Source organism: Capra hircus, chromosome 5 (assembly GCF_001704415.2).
Source record: "Capra hircus breed San Clemente chromosome 5, ASM170441v1, whole genome shotgun sequence".
NCBI lineage: Eukaryota > Metazoa > Chordata > Mammalia > Artiodactyla > Bovidae > Capra > Capra hircus.
In genome coordinates this window covers 19,274,939-19,299,054 of record NC_030812.1, presented here as the reverse complement: position 1 = coordinate 19,299,054, position 24,116 = coordinate 19,274,939, and the positions used below count along the sequence as shown (strand labels likewise).

The window sequence follows — 24,116 nt, the reverse complement described above, 5'->3', positions numbered from 1 at the left end:
ATAGGGGGAAGGTTTCAGTTGTAATATAGACTTTCATTTCTATGAAAAAACTTGAGATTTGTATCCCGTCAGTATCCTGCACTGCTAAGACCATTTATACTCCTTTAAGTTTTTCTTTATCTTGGTGTGCTTGAAATTCATTCCAGATAGAAATATCTTGGCTATATAATACCCTCTGTCCATGGAATTCTCCAGGCAAGAATACTGGAGTGGATTACCATTCCCTTCTTGAGGGGATCTTCCTGACCCAGGGATCGAACCTGGGTCTCCTGCATTGCAGGCAGATTCTTTACCATCTGAGTCACCAGGGAAGCCCGTATATTAAGCTTAATGTTACTTGTTTTGCTTATTCCTTGCCATACTTCTAAGAAACTGCATTTCATGTTAACCAGGTAAAATCTGTGATCTTTCCAAAGGAAAGAGAAGCTTGCTGGTCAGACCTAAACCATAGACTGACCAGGCCATAGTGTTTGGTGAACTGAGGCCGTCTCCCTTGTGTCTTTGCCACATGGACTTCATGGACTTTGCTGGCTGTACTTGTAGCTTATTCACGCCGTGCTTAGCTCTTAGCGTCTTAGGTTGACATCCTGTTATGGAACCTTGGTCCTTTTCTGTTTTAACAGAGGTGGCTGCTGAGTTTTTGGAGACTCAGGTTCTCAACACACCAACTATATACCAAGAGGGACTCGATAAATTTTCCATGTTTAAGAAAAGACTGAAATAACTTTCTGGAGTCCCTTATCATTGTACGGGTGGGAAAGTTTTTCTACATTTATTTCCCTCTTCCAAAAATGTACTGAAAACATGAAATGCATTTATTTTTAAATTTATTCTCATGATGCCATCTCTCACTGCTGTTCTTGGCTTTTTAAATTTAGATGGTTAAGAGCAGTTATTCCGTTAGCAGTGGGGGTATGACCAGAACAAGCACTGTTTACTTTGCCTGAGCCTATAAGCGGCCAACATTTGATTATCTGTGGTAAAGATGAACATAACATAAATTGAAATTTGCTAAAGGCTAGAATTGTTAAAAGAAACTGTCTTCTACATTTAGTCCTTGCGCAGTATATTAAAAAGCAGAGACGTTATTTTGTCAACAAGGTCCATCTAGTCAAGGCTATGGTTTTTCCAGTGGTCATGTATGGATGTGAGAGTTGGACTATAAAGAAAGCTGAGCACCAAAGGATTGATACTTTTGAACTGTGGTGTTGGAGAAGACTCTTGAGAGTCCCTTGGACTGAAAGGAGATCCAACCAGTCCGTCCTAAAGGGGATCAATCCTGAGTGTTCATTGGAAGGCCTGATGTTGAAGCTGAAACTCCAATACTTTGGCCACCTGACCACCTGATTTGAAGAGCTGACTCATTTGAAAAGACCCTGATGCTGGGAAAGATTGAGGGCAGGAGTAGAAGGGATGACAGAGGATGAGATAGTTGGATGGCATCACTGACTCAGTGGACATGAGTTTGAGGAAACTCCGGGAGTTGGTGATGGACAGGGAGGCCTGGGGTGCTGCAGTTCATGGGGTCACAGAGTCAGACATGACTGAGCGACTGAACTGAGCTGAACTTGCTCAGTAAATATTGTTTCACTGTCCTTCATTTCTTGTTTCTCTTGCATTTTTGCTGGCATAGAAGCTAATAATTAGGGAAATAGTCAGAATATAGATTTTTTTTAAAGCAAGAAATTCAAAGATTTAAAAATTCATATGGGATAAATTAGTAATTAATAGCCAACATACAAATCCTTAAGTACTAGAGTAAGTACACATGCTTTACAATCTTAGTTTGCAAACAACAACTGAAGATTGATTTGTTACACAGGATGTTAGTAGGTACTTCAGACCTGTCCTCCTGATGGTTGTGAAGTAGGAGATCAAATAAATAAGTGATAACTATAAAGAAGATTTTCAATATTTAAAGGTTTCAGTTTAGAAAGCTACTTAAAATTCACAAAAATATTAGAACATAGAGGTGGGCAGCCTTGTAGTAAGTAAAGCAAGATGCAGAGGTGTGGCTCTACAGGTTGGAGAGCTGTGAGCAAGCTTAGCAGCGTTACAAGGAGAATATGCCCTCTGTCCTCTGACAGAGCTGGATTGAATCTGCCTTGTCAGCTTGCAAGATTATTGTGAGGGACAGAGTCAGAATTCAGTCCGCGTTCCCATCTCTGCCCGCTAGCTTTTTGTAATGGAGTTTTATGTGAGAGTAATGGATGAAAAAATTTGGAAGGTGAATTGGTCTCCGTGTGGAGATTTTGGATTTTATGGAGTAGGCCATGTAGAGTCGGAAGTTTTGGAGCCGTGAGAGGCTTGGATAAAATCACGTTTGAGGAAGGTTAAACCTTTTTCAGGATGGACTGGAAAGGCAGAAACTCGCTAGGAAGCTGTTGAGTGATCAAGGTGGCTGGCATGACAGCCTGGGTTAGGGAGAGGTTGTGGGGTTGTCTTAGGGATACGGCGGTTGTTGCTGTGTAATCCTTTTGGTTCTAAGCATATTTCTCTCTAAGTGATGGCGTTCTCAGAGAAATGTCCCTAATGATAAAAACACAGTTATAATTTAAATACTGACCATTCACTGAACCCCTAGATTATACTTGATTCTGATTTTTAGAAAGTGTACGTGTACTGTTATCCCCATCTGTGGACTGGTCATTGAGATGTTACGCTTTGCCCCGTATCACAGGATAAATGAGTGGTAGAGTGGGCTTTGAACTCAGATGACATATTACTAACATAAAACCTTAAGCACAAGAACTTAGGCTTTATTTAAAACCAAATTTTTTATTGTTATAGGTACTCATGTAATGGAAGGCTCTGGAAGAATGGTCGTTACTGCTGTAGGTATAAATTCTCAAACTGGAATTATCTTTACCTTACTTGGAGCCGGAGGTGAAGAGGAAGAGAAGAAAGATGAGAAGAAAAAGGAAAAGAAAAGTAAGAATAGCAATATGCTGTACGAATTGATAATTGGAAATACAGCAGCTGGATTGTAATAACTCACCCAGTAAATACACTCTTTCATCAGGTTTTGATATAAAGAATTCAAAGAGTTCGTTACCCAATGTAGTACTTTCAGGTGTTAGAATTGATAGAAGGGATTTTTTGTTTTAAGACTTAAGAGTTCATAAAAGGCTTTATGAAGACATCATCCCCTTTACCATAGTCAGACAAACTCAACACCTCCTTGAACACTTTAAAATCTCCCTGTCATTTTCATTTGACTAGCAAAGTGAATTAAATTCCCAGTTCCTATTTACTTTTTTTTTAACTACTTTCATATCAACTGTGATATGTCAGACATATGATATGTTGGCCTTATTGAACTTTTTCATCTTTTTCAAGTTTCCTACTGCTTAGGTAGCATCTTAGGTTGTTGGCTTTTAGACATAAGATCAAGACTTCACTTTGACACCTAGTATATTTGTCTTGTTCTATTCAGCCTGTTATTAGCTTATCAAGGTGTTAAAAATTTTAATCTTGATCCATTGTGTCTACTGTCCCTACATGAGATCTGTTATTAGTAAGCTTGATAACCATAGTTTATCCACAAGGATCTTATAAGAAGCTCTGTTACATAGGGAAATAGTTATCAGAATCACTTCATTGGGCAGTATGTCACTTTTTTTAAAAAGCTTTCCCTACTCTTTTAAATATTTACTGTACCACCGTTTACTCCAGAGTTTTTCCTTTTAGGGCAACAGCAGTTTATTGAGGTTTAACCACTTAGGTTTATTTCATTTTACTTAGGCTAGTAAGCCCATATTTTACTCACGCATATAAGTATTCTGAAATCTTCTAAAATAAATGCTTGGCTGGCTATATCTACATCATTGCTTTTAATCTTTAGGTTAAATCTTTAGGTTTTATTCTTTGGGCTTTATCTTTAGCTGTGAAATCTTTCTTTCAAAGAGAAACATGTTTGAAAAGCTCTGGCTGCAGGCAAGGGTGGCAGGCTCCACATTCTAGGTGTTTTCCTGTCCCGCTCACAAAAGTCCTCCGTATGCCACCTTAAGGTTTCTTAAGGCAGAATAGAAGTCAGTTTAGAAACCAGTAGTGGTGATACCCACCCAGCTCCAGTACTCTTGCCTGGAAAATCCCGTAGATGGAGGAGCCTGAAACGCTGCAGTCCATGGGGTTGCTGAGGGTCGGACACGACTGAGCGACTTCCCTTTCACTTTTCACTTTCATGCATTGGAGAAAGAAATGGCAGCCCACTCCAGTGTTCTTGCCTAGAGGATCCCAGGGACGGCGGAGCCTGGTGGGCTGCTGTCTATGGGATCACACAGAGTTGGACTCGACTGAAGCGAATTAGCAGCAGCAGTAGCAGCAATGGTGATACCATTTATTGAGTACTTTATATGCATTATCTCAATAATCTAAGACTATCTTTTTTTTTAATGATGAGTAGATTGAGGCTTATGCGGGTTATATAACTTGCTCCAGATTAAAGATTTTAGTTAGTGGCAGACCAATCCCACTTGTCAAACTCAAGAGTCTGTATTCTTAACAGTATATTATATTGCCTCCTAATTTTCAGAAGACTAAAGTCAACAGACCTTATTTAAAAAAAAAAGGGAAGTTCATATCATGACCTTGTTCTTATTGACTCCAGTTTCTTTTCCAGTAAGCACCATTTTTTTCTAAGATCTATTATACACCTATTTTTATTAATGCAGTCAAGAGTATTCCCAGGAATTGGCATCTGACTGATTGTCTACAATTTTTTATTCTTACGGGGTCTGTGTGTGTGTAAATTGCAGAGACCATTTTTTCATCTGTGGACTTTCAGCTCTTCTCCTATTCCCTTGAGTAAATTAATATTATATATTAGTATAATCCAGGGTAATCTGTTTCTGTTCCCTTCATAATCCGAAATGTGAATGTTTGGGCTCACTCCAGACTTGACCTCATCAAGGTAGCTACGTATTCTGTTTCCCTTGCCTGTCTTGAGTATCTGTTCCTCTTTGACCATATTTGCTCCAGGTTTTCAAGTTTGAAGGAAGCACTCCTTGATGGATAAATTCACTTTCCTCTTTGTCATTTTTATTATTAATATTATACGGCCTGCTCCAGACAGTAGACCCCTTCCTTCCTTGATTACTTTGTACTTCAGATGGTCTCATCTTTCTGTGTTCTTCTAATCTAAGCTAATTTAGGAATTACCCTTCCTGGTAGTCTCACTGACTGACTTTGTATTTTCATGCTCCAGTTTTACTTGCTTGCCTCTCCTCTCTGTTACACATACCAATTTGCTTCTCTTTCCCATCAAAGCTGTCGTGTGTGCCTGTAGTCTTCCTAGGGTACTCCTTCCCTCTCTACCTGTCTCTTTCCTACATTCTTAGGCTTACATCTATATTTAGTTTGAAAACCTTTGGCGATATTGCAGCATAAAAGAGTAAAATTTTATGGAGAAGTCAACCCAAATGTAATGCCCCAAATTATTTTGGAATGTTCCCCCATGGTTAAGACCTAGGGAGAGATTGAGCCAGCAGGTCATGACAAGCCAAATGCTTTCTAATCTGTACACACACACACCCCGTTGTGTAACATTTCTGTTACAGAAATGTGAACTACCTTTGCATAATTTAGCATGGCTGTATTCATTTCTTTTGGAAAGCTTTAATTCCCGTTTTGTTCCTACAGATAAGAAACAAGATGGAGCTATTGAGAATCGCAACAAAGGTAAATTCAGGAGGTTAAAAGTACACTTAGCTTATTCTTGTTATAGCCAAAAGTATTTCTCTTGTGTCCTGTAGTCATCCAAAAGTAGGATTCTTGTAGCAGAGAAAATTAACAACCTGTATTACTTGGGTGTATGTCTCTCTGGTCAGTGCCTGACTCATGTTGCCTTAACATTTTTGATATAAGATTTTAATTATGGCATGTGGTAGTAAACTTAGAAAGCTCCAGATGTAGGTAACTTTAAACTTAGACATTTCAAGCATTTAATCATTGGTTACTATGTGATTGCTGGCAGAAATGCATAAGTAACAAAATATATAATGTAGATTTTTTTGGCATCTATTTAAGTCTGTAAGCATATGTACATTTCTCATTTGTATGGTCTCACATGATGTTCTACGTTATGGTTATAACTTATTGGGAGGAATTTATGGTGTTTGGAATGACACAACACACAGGAGGAGAAATGGTTGGGTGTTTAGCTCTTTCAGGACCCTGTGTTTCTTCTTATGCCTCATCTCTATTTCCTACCGCAGCATTCTCAAATCTGGTACAAAGTTTCAAAACCTAGTGTCACTATTGCCTTATTTTCTCTGGGTAGGCACAGACATACACACTAAGGTAAATGTTTAAACCTTTGTGTTTCTATAAGAAATTGATTCCCCCCCGCGACACACACACACACTAAATTGCTTGAAAATGTTAACATTATGTGTGCACTTCAACATAGCAAAAGCCCAGGATGGTGCAGCCATGGAAATGCAGCCTTTGAAGAGTGAAGAAGGTGGAGATGGTGATGAGAAAGACAAAAAGAAAGCAAATTTGCCAAAAAAGGAAAAATCCGTTTTACAGGGGAAACTGACGAAACTAGCTGTTCAGATTGGCAAAGCAGGTATGATATTATAAGAAAATAAGATGTTTTGTTTTAAAATGTGCTGACTTGCTATTTAAAAATATCTTTTGACGTACTTAAGACTGGAAATCATTGCTTTATGAGTGGAAGGGGAGTTAATAATATTTTCAGTTTTATCTACAGTGTACCTTTTGAGTTATTAGAGAGTCTCATAATATTTTGAAACTTGGGAAATGTTATCATCATTTTATGTAGAGGGAGTGTCCTCTGTCAACTTGCTAATAAATAAATGGTCAGGTTAGGATTAGTGCTTAAGTCTACCCAATTCACAAGCCCATGAGCTAGTATCTGAATTTCTGGGCACAATAGAGAGAGGGCTTACTCCATACAAATTACCGAGCTATATTTTAATAAAAAGAAATTTCACCACACATCTTCTCATCTTTTTATTGACTATGAAAAAAAAAATTAGGTAACGTGGTTTTCCAAAAATTGCAGCTTACTTAAATTGAGTGGAATACTTACAGCATCGCCCTGGTGAGACTGAAGTTATAAATTAGAATCATCACTAGAAAACACCTGTTAAATAGAACTACTCTTCAGGGGGAAATAAAACATAATGAAGAATTCGCCTGCAGTGCAGGAGCCTCGGGTTCGATCCCTTGGTCGTGAAGATCCCCTGGAGAAGGAAATGGCAACCTAGTCCAGTATTCTTGCCTGGGAAATCTCATGGACAGAGAAGCCTGTTGGGCTATAGTCTGTGGAGTCACAAAAGAGACATAACTTAGCGACTGAACAACAACTCAAGTCACTTCCATTGCATCATTCCATCACTCCCTGGGATTATCTCAGAAAAAGTTAAGATTTTACCTGTGTCCTCAGAAAGCTGATTATCTAGGAGATATTTGCTTTCTGTAATATTTAGCCAAATGGTAATACTGAATCATGCAGAAATGGATGGCTTTAAAGTGGTGATGGTGTTTTAATAAACATCAGATTGGATTATTAGTTCCAGATGTGTGGACATGCCTTATTTTGTAATATTCATTTATAAGGAGATTAAACACCCCACAAAATGGAAAGGTAAATGATTTGTAATACATGATTAACTCTTGGTTTTCTTAGTTAATAAATCAGTAAGGATAGATGAAAAAATTAATTTCAGTAATTTGTGTTTTTTTCATTAAAAAACATAGAGTTGAATATTTAATTCTAGGTCTCCGCATTGATCAGATTCTTAGCAACTTCTCTTTTGTCATTAAGCAGCTTATGGTACACTTTTGGTATTTCCTTGTCATTGCTTGTTATTTTGTCTCAGCTTTAGTAAAAGACCGAAGATGCAGTTAAGTCTAGAAAAGAATCATAAACACTTTTTTCCAGTTCTCCTAGTCAGGAGCAGAACTTAAATCTAACAATGTCAAGGGATGAGTAGGTGCAAAAGAGTAGGTAACAGTTTCTCAGAGAAATTAAATACCACCAAAGGAGTTATGATTCTTCCAGTGGCTAATATGTAACTGACAGTGAGTCGTGTCTGGAATATTTAATGATTGCATTTTCCTTCTTTTTGTGTGCTGAAAGGTTTGTTGATGTCTGCCATCACAGTTATCATTCTTGTCTTATATTTTGTGATTGATACCTTCTGGGTTCAGAAGAGACCGTGGCTTGCTGAGTGCACACCGATTTACATCCAGTATTTTGTAAAGTTCTTCATTATTGGAGTTACGGTTTTGGTGGTGGCAGTACCAGAAGGTCTGCCCCTTGCAGTCACTATCTCACTAGCTTATTCAGTCAAGGTAAGTGGAAAAGACTTATGTACGACGGCCCTTTTCCTTTTGGGTTCTGAAAGTTGGAGACTTCCATAAATTTGCACTGCTTCCTTTAGAAATTCTGTTGTTGGTCCCCTCCTCCTCTCCCCAGTTGAAGATCTCTGCACCGAAGCCTATACATGCCTGAAAGGGCAGCCTTGACACAGAGCTAAGCAGAACTCCACTGGGAAAGTTCTAGCTTACGTTTCCACATACGATAGTTAAGATGTCCAGTCCCCTTCTGTTTCCCATCTGTAAAATTGAAGTAAGCATGTTTGTCATTTGCCTGTGGGGCAAGAGCAGAGCGGTTGACCTGCCTGCAACAATCTCAGGCCTCCTTGTTGGACCCTCATGACCCCACGGTCCTGCCTTCACATGGGAGGCAGATTCATGTTTCTAAAAAATAATTCAGATCGTTTTTGTTTCTTGTGTAAAAACCCTCCAGTGGCTTCTCATCAGAATGAGATCCAGGGTCCCTCGCCGTGGCCTGCACGGCCTGCCTGGTCTGCTGATCTCTCTCTCTTCTCCTGTTCGTCTCCCCCATCTTTCTCCCACTCTGGTCCAGCCTCACCAGCCTTCCTGCTGTTTCGCAAAAACTCCAGCCCTCTTCTCCCTTTTGGACCTGTGTGCTCCTTTCTTTGAATCATCAGCTCTCTAACTTTACTCAGCTCTCTTCACATGTTACTGTCTCCGACCACTCCGTGTACAGTAATACAGTCCTTCTGTTCTCAAAGTAGAATGCTGAAAAAATGAGCTTGGATGTTTTTGCTGACTGCTGTTTTACTTAAAGGAATATTCTGTTTGAAGATTATTAATTTTCTTTTTTATCAGTTTTATATCCTAAATGGTAAAAGCAAATTGGATTTTAAAAGAGTTAGCCTGGACAGTTTTTTTGTTTTATTTTTTTTTAATTTTCACAGTAACATTGTGTTCACTTCTGCCATACAGCAGCACGAATCAGCCATATTTATATATATATCCCTTCCTTCTTGAGCCTCCCTCCCTTCCGCACACCCTACCCCTCTAGGTCATCACAGAGCACCAGACTGGGCTCCCCGTGTTATATAGCAGTTTCTTCCCAACTATCCACTTTATGCCCAGTAGTGTATGTTTGTTGATACTACTTTTTCCACTCGCCCCACTTGCTCTCTCCCCCACTGTGTCTACAGGTTCATTCCCTACATCTGCCACTCCGTTCTTTCCCTGCAAATAGGTTCATCAATACCATTTTTCTAAATTCAATATATATGCATTAATATACTGTATTTGTTTTTCTCTTTCGGACTGACTTACCCTGTATAACAAGCTCTAGGCTCATCCACTTGCCTGGAACTAACTCAAATTCGTTCTTTTTTATGGCTGCGTAATATTCCATTGTATGTGTGCACCCCATCTTCTTTATCCATTCATCTGTTGATGGACATCTAGCTTGCTTACAAGTCTTCAGCCTGGACAGTTTCGATCTTTCTTTCAAAATGGCTTCACATGTAAAATTCTACCTAACGAAAGAATGCTGCTTTTGTCAATTTTCTAATGTTAATTAGTATTCTTCCTAAGTAGCATTGATGGCAGAAAGCAAGACAAAGTAATTAATCATAGTTTCCGCTCTAGCGCTCTCATCTTCCGTCTTCCGTGTTCCCAAGAATTTTCAGCAGACCTGTCTTGATAAGAATATTTTGGGGCTTCCTGTTTAAGTTTATATTCAAGCATTTCACATCTTTTGTTTCAAAAATGAAGTGGTAAATGTATCAAAGGAATAGTGAGATACAATCTGTTCATCTACTTGATATCTTAAAATAATTAGAAACAATTGAGGGTAAATGTAAGTTTTAGACACATAGGTAAAATCATTTTATTGGTACTGAAATTAGCTCCTTTTGAGTAGTCATTAATGATACTGGTTTTTCAGTTGATCAAAAAGATAGAGGCAGAATTGATTTGCATTCCTGTGACAGACAATGAGTAGGAGCATTTTGACTGTTGTTCTTTAAGCTCTCATTAAATGTTTCTTTAGCCCAAACGTTACCTCTTTCCTTTTCACTGAGCCGTCGTCCTTATGGCTCCTCTGTTAGTGTTTTGCAAAACTGAACACGTTTTTTTTTTTTAACTGCAGAACTTTCTTTTAATCGTTAGTATTAACGCAGATCACAGTAGTCTTCCTTCCCCAAACCTACTTCTTCAAGGAACCAGTTTCTTGCAATATCTTGCACATCAGTGGACACAGAACATACTTTGTAAAATAACTCTTCGCATTTTTTAACCCATTCCAGTTAACATTTCAGGAATCAATTATTAAGCATTTTAGCCTAAATGCCTTTTGGAACTACAATAAAACTCATTTTCTTTAGAAACTTATCTTTTTCTTGTAAATAAGAGGAAGGGATGATCCTTAGGATGAGAATACCAGTGTATCACCATTTGGAGAAGATAAAAGTGACCCTTGCTGGTTTTGATATGTTACTTCAATCTATCAGAGTCAAAAAGAAAAAAAAAAAAATTCAGGCAACTACATGCCCACAAATTCTATATTTTAACTGATAAAAGCTACTTTTTTCTTATTGACTAATTCAAGAATCTTTTGTTTTCCACTTAACAAGGAGACTTAAACCTTACATGTAAATACACTGTTACATGGCTGTGAGTACAAATTGTCATAGCTCTTAGAATTTGAGGATGCTTCCTAGAAGCTGTTGGAGGCATGTCAACATGATTTGCATGTGGATATCTGCCTTCATTTACTATACTATGTTATGTAGTGGGAAACTTATTGAAGCCAGAGAAAGCTAGTACTTTGTTTAGCTTATTTGAATAGGCCATTTATATTAAATTCTTCCAATATTAAATCAGTGCTTTATACTATGTATCCAAGTAAAGTTGGGAGTTATAGTTCTGATTTTAAAGCAGTTTACAATCATTTTGATATAATGAGGTCATTGGTTTTATGTGTAGCTTAACTACCTCTTTTTTGTGTCACTGTAGAAAATGATGAAAGATAATAATTTAGTAAGACATCTGGATGCTTGTGAAACCATGGGAAATGCTACAGCTATTTGTTCAGATAAGACAGGAACATTGACAATGAACCGAATGACAGTTGTTCAAGCTTACATAAATGAAAAACATTATAAAAAGATTCCTGACCCAGAAGCTATTCCACCAAATATTTTGTCCTATCTTGTAACAGGAATTTCTGTGAATTGTGCTTATACATCAAAAATATTGGTAAGGTTTCTTTAATAATTTATTTATGAAACTAATTTTTCCGTTTGTGATGAGTTGCCTATATGTCGTTCTTAAGCCCTATCACTATTATTTATAAATTGAAGAAATGTGTTAAGTTTTTAAATAAGATCTGTTGATCCGTGTATATATTATGTTTACTTATATTTTTCTTCTATATTTTGAATTTTCTGTGTTTAGAAACTTTTGAGCCACATAATCAGAATAAGTCCTCAATTTAAAATTTCTACTTCATTCATTTTGTGAAAGACTAGGCTATCTTACTGTAGAAAGTCAACTTTCAATTTCCTGGAGCAAATTTTGAAACCAGATTTTAACTTACTATGTGTCATATATGCTTGCTATAGGCTCTGTTTGGTTTCTCAGTAGATCGTACCTATAAGGTGATTCTTAAACCTTTGGCACTAACTGAATAAAGTAACTCTAGACTTGTGGTGCCTTAGAATAAACTATTTTTAACTTTGCACGTTTAAAAAGTTTCATTTATAACATAAAGCATGAGATTGTTATGTGTTCTAGACTTATGGATGAAGACCATAAGCGCAGTTAATATTGCATGAATCGGATTATTGGACTGGAAAGTTATGAGATCTTGGTTCTGCATCTAGCTTTGTCTTTTCCTAGCTGAAAGCCTAAGCTTTACTTTCTTCAGTTGTTAAGTGAAGATGGTTTTATCTGCCCTTCGTACTGTTGTGATTACAGAAGGAGGTACTTGTGAAGATACTCTGAAGGAAATAAAGGTTTTATATGTGTTTAAGACAACTATATTTTAATGACTGTAATTTTAAGCCATAAAAAATGGTAAAGTAGATTTCATTTTGAACTATTTAATACAGACTTTTATGAAAACAAGAGAAAAGGAAGGGAATTAAAAGTTATTAAGTCCTGTATGTGTCAGGCTGCATGAATCACAAGCCGGAATCAAGATTTCTGGGAGAAATATTAGCAGCCTCAGATATGCAGATGATAGCACTGTAATGGCAGAAAGTGAAGAGGGACCAAAGAACCTCCTGATGAAGGTGAAAGAGGAGAGTGAAAAAGCTGACTTAAAACTCAGTGTGCAAAACTAAGATACAGTATATGGTCCCATCACTTCATGGCAAATAGAAAGGGAAAAAGTAGAAAGCAGTAGCAGATTTTATCTTCTTGAACTCCAAAATCACTGCAGATGGTGACTGCAGCCCTGAAATTAAAACACACAGGCTACTTGGAAGGAAAGTTATGACAATCCCAGACAGTGTATTAAAAAGCAGAGGCATCACTTTGCTGATAAAGGTCCATATAGTCAAAGCTATGGTTTTTCCAGTAGTCATGTGTGGATGTGAAAGTTGGACTATAAATAAAGCTGAGCACCAAAGAGTTGATGCTTTTGAACTGTGGTGTTGGAGAGGACTTTTAAGAGTCCCTTGGACTGCAAGCAGATCAAACTAGTCAGTCAATCCTAAAGGAAATCAACTCTGAATATTCATTGGAAGGACTGATGCTGAAGCTAAATCTCCAATATTTTGGCCACCTGATGTGAAGCGCCAGCTCACTGGAAAAGACCCTGATCCTGGGAAAGATTGAAGGCAAAAGGAGAAGAGGATAAAAGAGGATGAGATGGTTAGATAGCATCACCAACTCAGTAGACATGCATTTGAGCAAAGTCTGGGAGAAAGTGTAAAAGACAGGGAAGCCTGGCATGCTGTAGTCCATGGGATTGCAGAGTCAAACATGACTTAGTGACTGAACAACAGCAACATGTGTCAGGAACCAACTTTAAACTTTACTTGACTTACCTCATTTAATTCTTGGATGCTCCTGTTGTCCTCATGTTGAAGCCCAAAACCGTGGCAGTTGAGTTAACTTGCCAGAAATTCACATAGCTAGTAATTGGCAGGGCTGAGAGCGGAATCCACGTCATTTTTGCCCCAGACCTTCCTTCAGCCTTTCTTTTTCTATGTTCCTCTTTGAAATGCTGATACTAATAGAAGTTTCCTATATGATTTTGCTTAGAATGTCTCGTTCTGCTTTGCATTCTAAATTGAACTGTATGGTACTAGCTTCTAAACCTTTTTCTCTTATAGCCACCAGAGAAAGAGGGTGGATTACCTCGTCATGTTGGTAATAAAACTGAATGTGCCTTGTTGGGACTTCTTTTGGATTTAAAGCGGGATTATCAGGATGTTAGAAATGAAATACCAGAAGAAGCACTATACAAAGTCTACACCTTCAATTCTGTCAGAAAGTCCATGAGCACTGTCCTGAAAAATGCAGATGGAAGTTACCGAATATTCAGCAAGGGGGCATCTGAGATAATTCTGAAAAAGTAAGAGTAAAATGCTTAGATGAATAAATTGCTCACTGTGGTCACCTTATGGAATACCTACCCTGTTGTTATTGTTGATGCTTTCTTTTTGTGAACGTCAGGCATTTGCTAGGACCTTAAGTGTTTATTAGTGTAATTTAATGGTATTGATCTTTTGTCCAGGGTATCCTGCCATTCTCATACTCCAGCTTCTTTTATTTCTTAGTATTCTTCTACAGGGAAAATAAGCCCATTATATTCCATCTGTATGGTTTAGCAAAATGAACACTGATACTTGTTCTTAGGCATGTTGAGTCCATTGCTATATAGGATCACAAAAAATAAAAGCCTCCTGGGAAGAAAAATTCATGGTCATGTCTTCTATACTGCATTGTAGATAGTGATGAATGAATTATACATTAGTTTTTAGAATAATAAAGCATTAAAACTTGATCTTGAGGCTCCTCCTTTTATATCAGAGTGAGGTTTTATCATACTTAATGCTACTGCATTGTTGTATTTAAATACCTGCTCTCATTTTGGATGGTAATCTTTTTTTTTTTCCGTACTGTCCATATACAGACCAGTGGCCCCAGTTTTGACATCACATGTTTAAATATAATTTTCCTAATGCTTATCTGTTATTACAAGCATTGAAATTATTTTGACTTCTTTTTTTTTTAATTCCAGTAGAAAACTTTTGTAAAAAATTGAGGAATTCTGGAAAATTAGAACTCACTTGAAATTGCAACATTTAAAATATTTCCATTTTAGTTTGCTTATAAATGGATTATAATCCAATGTTATAATGTGTTCGGCAGATTATAATCTCACGGATTAAGAGAAAAATACATAAATGTTAATGCAAAATATGACAGATGCACACAAAATTTTAAGCTGAGAGATCATACTGTGAAGGGTGTAGCATTTAAGACAGGTTTTGGTATGCAGTTGGAACGTGAAGGTGAAGGAGGCTGCGCTGGAGGGAAGGAGTTGAGAATGTTCAGACCGTGTTGGGGGAATAGCTAACAGTCACGCAGTTCAGCTGAGTGGTGATGGGCTTTTGTGACGCATAGGACTTCTTTCTTCCCTTTACATGTGCTTGGTTATCTAACTTCCCTGAAGTGTGAGTTATCTTGTTTCTGAGGCTTGCTGGCAAGCAGGTAGACGGATGGAGGAGATTTTTGAGTCAAAACTAGTCAGGTAGTGGCTCTGTTGCAACTCATTAGCTTTGAGATCTTCCTTTAGCTTCCATTTTTACTTCACTAAAAAAAGAGGATAATGACCCCGAATTCCAAGACAGTGAGATAAAACAATGCATGTGAAACATCTCACATGGAGTATGCTAAGTTGACAGTATTCTTCTCACAGTGAAATTTACATTTTGTTGTGGAGGCTCTTACATCCTAGACTCAGCAGTTAAAACAGTTAAGTAGGCCAGATAATGCAGCTAAAGAACTTTTTTCATCAGGTAGCAGAGTGAGCAAAAAAACTGTGGAATTGAGGATAATTCTTGCATCAGGGAATAAGGTGGATTGGGAGAAGGGGAAAGGATGGGCTGGAGACTGATATCAATTGAAAGGCTATTACAGCAGCTTTAGCTCCAAGTAAGAGCAAGAAGAAGCAGGGGCAATAGGAAGAAGAGGAAATATTCAGAAGACTGTTCAGAGGACAAGTACATAGGACTTGGGAGCTAATACTATATAGATGACGAGGAAAAGAGTTTAGACTTCCCATTGAAATTATTGGTAATAATGTTGATATATATTCAGTGGTCAGTGAGGAGATGGCCTGTGGTCTCGCCTGCAGTCAATTTAAGGTACTGGTACAACATCTGAGTGGACTCTTAGGATGGAAAAACAATCAGAACAGAAGATGGGGATTTGGGAATCACTTTCCTAGAAGCAGGAAGCAGTGGCATCACCAAGCAGGAAGAACAAGAGAGGCAATGTGAAAACCTTCAGGTAGGGAAGTATATACAGGTTTATATATGCAAGTTTTATTTACTACATTGTTAAAAGGTTGTAGTTCATTTCACTGAAACTAAAACTATTTTGGCATTATCTTTCATTCTAATAGAAGGCTTATTTTAACAGTAAGTTACTTTTTTCTTTCATGGTTAAAACAATATAGGTGATGAAACAACATCTCAGGTAAGGGGTTGATTGAACGTGGCTTTTTACTTTAAAAGAAGGACATATTTGGCAATTTTGTGTTACTTAAGACTAATATCTAAATCTATACCAAAATGTTCAGGTATGTAGTTTATTCTTCTCTGCCACTAGGGGTTTTTGGTGAAAATTTTAAAGCCCTGCATTTCCTAAAGAGAAGTTTTAAGAATATCTTCAGTAACTGATACAATGAAGAATGATCAAAGGAGAACTATAAAAAGAGAACTGTTTTGTAAAGGGGAGAGTGAAAAGTAAACATGGTTGAAGCCTGTAAAAACGCAACATACATAGTTCTCTGAATTCCCGATAATCAGATTACATGATCTCTAGCCCGTCCAAGTCACTTAAATGGCATTGACTATTGTCTTTGTTAATTATTGATGTTTGGATTCAACATTTCCTTATAGGTGTTTCAAAATCTTGAGTGCTAATGGTGAGGCAAAAGTATTCAGACCAAGGGACCGTGATGATATTGTAAAAACTGTGATTGAACCGATGGCATCAGAAGGCTTGAGAACCATATGTCTTGCATTCAGAGATTTCCCAGCAGGAGAACCAGAACCAGAGTGGGATAATGAAAATGATATTGTCACCGGCCTTACATGCATTGCTGTTGTGGGGATTGAAGATCCTGTGAGACCTGAGGTGGTGAAACGTTCTGTGTTCTGCATGTGCAGAAGGCACTAACTAACCGGTTTTCTAGTAAAATTCTTAGCCTTTGTGATTTTCTTTCCAATGTGAATCCAAGATGAGTGAAATAATAGTACTTGGGATGCATGTGCTGCCTATTTATGGTTTTTAATTCAGTAACTGCTCTTTGGGACCCTCCATGTTTATATAGCACCATAACCAGTGCCTTGAACTCAGCAGGTTTTTTCCCATTGATACTTATATTAAATTATATAGTGCACACCTTAAAGTTATCTGTGTTCATGCTCTGTGGTCCAGCACTGTCCAGTAGGACTTTCTGCAACCATGGAATTGTCCTGTGTTGTTCCATATCACAGCCACCAGCCACATGTGACTGCTGAGCTTTTGAACTGTGGCTAGTTCAACTGAAAAACGGAATGAAAAAAAAAATTTTTTTTCAGTTTAAGCATCTTGCTACCATATTGGACAGTCCGCAGCTCTAGACTTTGCTTTTTTTCTTAGTTTCTTTTTTTTTAAGTTTATTGAGCAATAACTTTTTTAAAGTTATTGAGACTATACGAGGATACTGGAGACATAGAGATTTTTGAGATCTCGTTCCTAGCCTCAAAGAAGTCCCTGTCCTGGATGGGAGTGGACAAATACATAGTTATGACCAGCATATTAGTACAGAGATACATATGGAAAGCATGTTACATGAGCACAGAACTTGAGCCCCCAGCCTTTTAAAGCAATAACATGTTTAATGCCTTCTTACTGGGTGCCAGCTATTGTGCTTAGTGCTTTATGTGTATTATTTTACTTAATATTCACCTCTGAGCTATAAGTATTATAACTTACAGAAAGATGAAGAAAAAAATAGAGATTTATAGAAGTTAGCTGTAAACCATAGAGCTAGTATGTTCAAACCTAGCTCTCCTTAAGCTATGTGTACTTAGAAATCCACTGTGCTATATTAACCCTGAGAGGTGTCAAGTAACTGACTTCCCAGAGATTACCTGATGTGAGTCTTACAGGATGAAGAGGTATTAGCTAGACCGAGAGAGAGAGAGGAAAGCACATTTGAGCAAAACAGCAACATGAATAAAAAGCACAAAGGCAAAAATAGCTTTTGTTCAGTAACTATCATCAATTGTTTCAACACCCAATATGTAATACCAGGCAGTCATCTAGGAACTGGAAATAGTGTAGTAAACACAATAATTATGAAACTTATACTCTAGAGAGGTAACACAACAGATAAAATGAGAGGTACTCAGTGTGCCAAGTGAAAACACTTCTGTAAGGAATAAGACTTGGTCCCTGCCATCATAGGCCTTCTAATCTAGTTGGCGTGGGGTATGAGGGGGCATCAACTCTGACTAGTACAAGTGAAATAAGGGCCATAAAGAATATGCACAGAGTGATAAAGATAACAGAGACCCCACGTTAAAGACTTCTGAGGATTTAACATTTAAGTTGAGTTCTGATGGCTAGAAGTGAGCCAACCATGTTAAGTAGTTGCAAGAACAGTATTCCAGGAAAAGGGGACAAAAAATACAGGAGCCTTAAGGCAAGAAAAAAGATAGCACTAAGTCATGTCCGACTCTTGCGATACCGTGAACTGGAGCCTGCCAGGTTCCTATGTCCATGGGATTCTCCAGGCAAGAATACTGGAGTGGGTTGCCATTTCTTTCTCCAGAGGAACTTCCTGACCCAGATATTGAACCCAGGTGTCCCACATTGCAGGCAGATGCTTTGCCGACTGAGCTATGCAGGAAGTATTTAGTTTTTTGAATATAGAAAGGAAGGCAGTGTGGCTGTAAGCCTGAACAAGAAAGGGCAGATGAGATTATCTTTGGCCTTACCAGGCAGTAAGGGCTCTGAATTGTATTCTGAAATGCAGTGGGAAGTCATTGAAGAAATTCAGGCTGAGAAGTGACATGATTCATGTTAAAATTGTACACGGAGTACTCTAAGAAATAGAAAAGTGGACACAGAGAACCCAATGAGCTGATTGCAGTGATCTCAGACAGAGATGATCATGGCTTAGTACTTCAGCTGTGCCAGGGAAGTTGGAAGGAAAAGTTCGATTTCAAAGGAAATGGAGGTAGAACTGCTAGATATTCATATGTTGGATTTGGATATATCTATCTGACATTGTGGAGGTGTCCGAAAGAGCCAGTTATATGTCAAGTAGGCATTTGGAACTAGAAGCCTGAAGGTGAAGTAGGCAAGAGAATCTCTGGAGGAAAATGTATAGCTAGAGACTTAGGACAGAGCTATCTCCTAGTAACTCTTCTGGAGGAGTAGGAATCCCTCTTCAGCTTGCATACCCGAGTGGTTGGTAGATGTTATAAGAGACTGTAATAAGAGACAAAGCTGCCTATTTAGAGATCAAGGTAAATTCAGTTCGGAGTTCTAGAGTTTCAGATGCTTGTGAGACATCCAGATAAATCATGTTTGCCAACCTTTGGTCAAAGGAAAACCATTCAAAGTTTTATACATTGATTTATGGCTTAAATCTCATCTAAATACAATGTTAAATCAGGATTCCTTCAACTTTTGTCCTTTGGAAGATGTATTGCTCATTTTGTGTTCTTGGCACTGAGGTTGACAGGTTTATTTTTCTTTTGACATGAAAGTGGCAATTCGTTGCTTCAGTATCACGAAACGAGATGAGTGCTTTGAGAGGAATGAGACAGTGTAACAGGAGGTAGCTTTCCAGAGTGCGTCTCCTGGACAGTACAGTCCTCATGTAGAGAATCCTGATTAGTTAGATACCTGGACTAAATCCAGCTTTATTGCATATGCATAGATGCTTTAAAAAGATTTGGCTTCTCTTCAGTTTCTCTGTAGAATTGGAGGTAACTCGTGAGTTTTAAGTGGATGTGTTTGGTGATTAGTGGACTATTAATAATTTAGTTTGCTCTCTTGAATACCGTTTGCCACATAGCTTTAACCGAGACCAATTGTCACTTTCTTAGCCTGCTTTCCTCATTTCTGTTACCTGCATGGCCCTCTGGGTATTTGCATTTGCAGCCTCTGTTCTGAAAGGATCGTCATGGATTTTCTGGTTAGGGAAGAACAGGAAAGGATTTTCTAAGCAAAGGGAACTGCAGAAGCAGAGACCCCAAAATTATAGATAGATTAAGTGTATAATAGAAAAAAATTTAGATCTTGGAAGCTTTTTTTTTTTTTCTAATTCTTTTCTGAAACACAATCATGATACTTAAGACTTTTAACAATAATTCCTAAGTATTCATTATTTTTAAAATTTCCTAAATTATACCACAAATGTGTATTCAAATCAGAATCACCCAGTGCACACATTAAATCTGTTGCCATGCCCCTCAAAGTCTTCATCTAGAGCATCTATAGGTTTCCTCTCTTTTCCATTCTTTCAGATTATCTGTCAAAGAACAAATAGTTTTATTTTCTCCTAATCAGCAAATACACTGTCGTATTTTTGCAGATTATTTGTAGAAGGACGTGTGTCCTGGGGAGTTTTCTACATTCCAGATTTTGCTGAGTGCTTTCCTTCTGTTCCCTGTAAACTGGGAGTTAGATCTAGAGTAGGGTTTCCAGATAAAATACTGTACACCCAACTAAATTTTCAATTTTATCTAAACAGGTTTTTTTTTTTTTTTTAATGTAAGAGTGTCCAGTAGTATAGTATTTGGTCATCTTGTATTTTTTTTAATTGAAATGTATTCAGTTTACAATACTGTGTTAGTTTCAGGTATGCAGCCAAGTGATTCAGCTATACATTTTTTTCTTTTTTTATTCTTTTCCATTATAGGTTGTTACAAGACATTGAATATAGTTCCCTGTGCTATACAATAAATCCTTGTTTATCAACTAGGAAACTATTCTGAAGCTCAAGTGTGATACTCTGTTATACTGAGAACTTTGTGGTTTATAGTATAACAGTTGAGTAATCATCATGTATTTTTAAGAAAGTATATTGGAAAAAGAACTCTATTGTCAGATATACCAGATGTTTTAAAGGGGAAACAAACATAAACACAGGGATGCCAATTTAAAAAAAAAAGCTTTTGCAATAGCTCGGGCAACAAGCATGGTGATGGGAATTGCAGGGAAGGTTTGAAATCCAATTTGCAGGATTCTTTCGCCCTTAAGGATGTAGGGGGTAAGGGAGATGGAGGAGGTCAGATCATCGTTAGGTTTCTGTTAGATAGAAAGCATAGTTTTCCTTTTGGACACCCACATTCTGATGTCTGCTTTTCTGGTATAACTAAGAATCCAACTCATAGTGAGCTGGGAAAAACATGTAGTAATTAGCACGTAGATGGTGGTTGGAGGTTCTAGAACAGGAGAGATGACCCTTAAAAAAATAAAGAGTTGGGTGGAAAGTGAGTCTCTCTTTACCCCAAGAACACCAACAGTATATGCTGATGTCTGAGCAGTAGAACCTGAAAGGTAGAAAGCCAACCAGGAAAGAATTGCCTGTTGGTTACCAGGGGAAAGGCTCTGGGAAAGGCCTTTGGCAAATGAATAATGCAGGCAAGTTAAGTCAAATGATAACTGAAAGTGAAACCTAAACTAGGACTGTGGCAGTGGAAAAGGAAAGAAGAGGTTATTGGGAATACTGCGAGAAATATTTAATATCTTGAGATGAAATGAAGGTTGTCATTTGTGGGACTGTGAGGCAAACTATATTTGTTCAGTGGGATTTTTTTTCCCCATCCTGGAAATACTCTAATTTTCTTTCATGATATGAATTTTTTCCACATTAACCAGGTGCCAGATGCAATAAAGAAATGTCAGAGGGCTGGAATTACTGTGCGGATGGTCACTGGTGATAATATTAATACTGCTCGGGCTATTGCCACCAAATGTGGTATTTTACATCCTGGGGAAGATTTTCTTTGCCTAGAAGGTAAAGATTTCAACAGGAGAATACGAAATGAAAAAGGAGAGGTAAGGGTGTTTTGCTTTTTAAGCTGCTATATTTTTAGTATATTAGGAATTTCATTCAACAGATACACTTTGAATATGCACTGTGTGTTAGGCATCACACCTGGAAAGGTGCAGCCCTCACCTCAAGAAGCAAAACATTTTAGGAAATAGAGGGAACAAGTGATAAAGAAGTTTGCCTTGAAGGGAGTGAGCGGTTCTTTTTTTCAGTCCGGGCCCAAGAAACACAGTATGTGTAAGCCAGTAAGGGGAGATGATTTTGGACAGGTTGCTATGGAACATATTTTAGGAAGCCCCAGACTTTGTACTACTTATGCTAAGGAGTTCTTATGTTCATAGGCAATGGGGAGATGGTTAAAATCTGATCTTGTAATAATATGTATAACATTGTTCTCAAACTTGAGTCTGCATCAGAGTGACCTGGAGAGCTTTGTGTAGTACATGGATTACTAGGCCCCACTTCACAGTATCTTTATCAGCTAGGCCTTGGATCTTGCTCAGCAATTTCCATTTCTAACAAGTTCCCAGGAGTTGCTGATACTGCTGGTCTGGTAACCATCCTTTGAGAACCACTGATACAAATGCTAGATAGCTAATTTGGAATTAGAAAACTAGGCTTGGGCATGTTTTAACTTTGACGAAAATTTATAGATTGAGCAAGAGCGGATAGACAAGATTTGGCCAAAGCTTCGAGTGCTTGCAAGATCATCTCCTACTGACAAACATACACTGGTTAAAGGTGAGTAGGTTTTGCAATTTTCCCACAACTTTTTGATACAGAAATGCATTGTTTCCTAAAATAGTAACAGATACTGAATATTAAATTGACTCATGGATGTCATCTTTGCCAATAAAATCTAAATACATTTCCTGTTGATACCTTAGGTGGATTGTGTTTATTCTCAGTGAGTAAAACAGGATATAATAGCTAATACCACAGTTTCTGGAGTTGTTCCTTGCCCAGCATCTCAGCAGTTTCCATTTCTCTATGCTTAATTATTTTGAACTTTGAGTCTATATAACTGGCCAGCCAAGGTATATCCTACAGAATCACTATTAAATTAAACAAATCGTTTTTACAGCACAAATACTTTTATTCCAGGTATAATTGACAGCACTGTTTCCGAACAACGCCAGGTGGTAGCTGTCACTGGTGATGGTACAAATGATGGCCCGGCGTTAAAGAAAGCTGATGTTGGATTTGCAATGGTAGGCACTCGCCTAATTCAAATATTCAGTTAGACATAATTTACTGGCTGAATTTTCTGTTTGTTTGGTTTCTTTGTTACTAAATTGCTGTTGATTTTAAATACCGTCCCTCTACTCTTGAGGGACAACATGTAAGCTGAAATTGGTTTATAAGTCTAATTAGTTTATATAATAACTTTTTTTGATGCTGGAAGAAGACTTCTTTTGAACAGTTATAATACGATCACACATTTACATTGTACTCTGTGAAGTACATAAGTGTCTGTATCTCATCTAAACCTTGTAGTGGTCCTGTTAAATTATTTATGCATGTAAATAGTTATGCATTAAATTAGTTATGCGTATTTAAGAATAAAATTAGAAATCTTGCACTCAACTGAAAATGTCTTAAGTAACTTTTCAGAATAATCATTTAATATATAATAGATCTAATCTTGTTTGATTGAAAACAATCTGCTTCACGCCACCCAAGTTCTCAATTTATATTTGATTATTTAAAAAGTGCAAGGAAATTTTATCCTTTCATTATTTTCTTTATACTGTAGCCATAGTACTGATGAAGTGTTTACTATAAAATAGATATGAAATACGCATGCTACATAAATGTTTAATGATTAAAATTAGACTGTTGAATCTTTGAATCCAATCCTAATGTTTCAGTGTTGGGATGAATCTTTGTACTTACCATGACATAGAAAATTTAAGTATTTTATTTAATTTTAATTTGATTTATTTAACTTTTAGAATATACAAGTCCAAAATCACAGTTCTCAAATACAAAAATACAAAACTGAATTTTTTCCCCTAAGTTTGCAGCACACTCATTTATTGCAAAAAAATATTCTGGATGATGTGAGGGTGGTATTTATCACACTTAATATAAACATTCATAGTCATTGTAGAAATAGAAATATTAATGTGTGTTATGGGATGCTAACCCTGTCTGGGAGAATTTGTGATAGAAGGTGTGTGCTTTTAGAGTACGATCAGGCTTTGAATTCTGAAATGCAGTCAGGCCCAGGTGTTTCAGAAAAGAGAATATTTGTGTGTACCCGTGTTTGTTTGCATAATTTGTCCCTCTGATGTTTCACTGCTAAAATAGAGGTTCAGCAGAACCATCACGATGGTGGCTGCCTTTCAGCAGAAGTTAGGGAGATGGAAGAAGGAAATGATATGGGTAAAGTACCCTCAACTAGTAGCTATGAACCCAGAGTTTCCCACTCTGCCTTGTCCCAGACTCATTATGGTAAGCAGGACGTTGGTGGGAACCTCTGAAGAGTGGAGAAAAGTAGCTGAGAGGATAA

General features: G+C 37.5%; 1 protein-coding gene across 4 annotated transcripts in view; it reads left to right on the top strand.

Annotated features, from left to right (window-relative positions):
* ATP2B1 (ATPase plasma membrane Ca2+ transporting 1) overlaps nucleotides 1-24,116 on the top strand; it is a 133,871-nt gene that overhangs the window by 80,892 nt on the left and 28,863 nt on the right. For all 4 annotated transcript variants that reach the window (XM_018047617.1, XM_018047613.1, XM_018047616.1 and 1 more), the window contains exons 6-15: nucleotides 2,791-2,931; nucleotides 5,641-5,679; nucleotides 6,410-6,571; nucleotides 8,111-8,325; nucleotides 11,317-11,559; nucleotides 13,644-13,885; nucleotides 16,443-16,680; nucleotides 21,427-21,606; nucleotides 22,255-22,342; nucleotides 22,706-22,812. In XM_018047617.1, coding sequence (XP_017903106.1) covers nucleotides 2,791-2,931; nucleotides 5,641-5,679; nucleotides 6,410-6,571; nucleotides 8,111-8,325; nucleotides 11,317-11,559; nucleotides 13,644-13,885; nucleotides 16,443-16,680; nucleotides 21,427-21,606; nucleotides 22,255-22,342; nucleotides 22,706-22,812 — 1,655 coding nt within the window. The remainder of the gene's footprint in view (nucleotides 1-2,790; nucleotides 2,932-5,640; nucleotides 5,680-6,409; nucleotides 6,572-8,110; nucleotides 8,326-11,316; nucleotides 11,560-13,643; nucleotides 13,886-16,442; nucleotides 16,681-21,426; nucleotides 21,607-22,254; nucleotides 22,343-22,705; nucleotides 22,813-24,116) is intronic.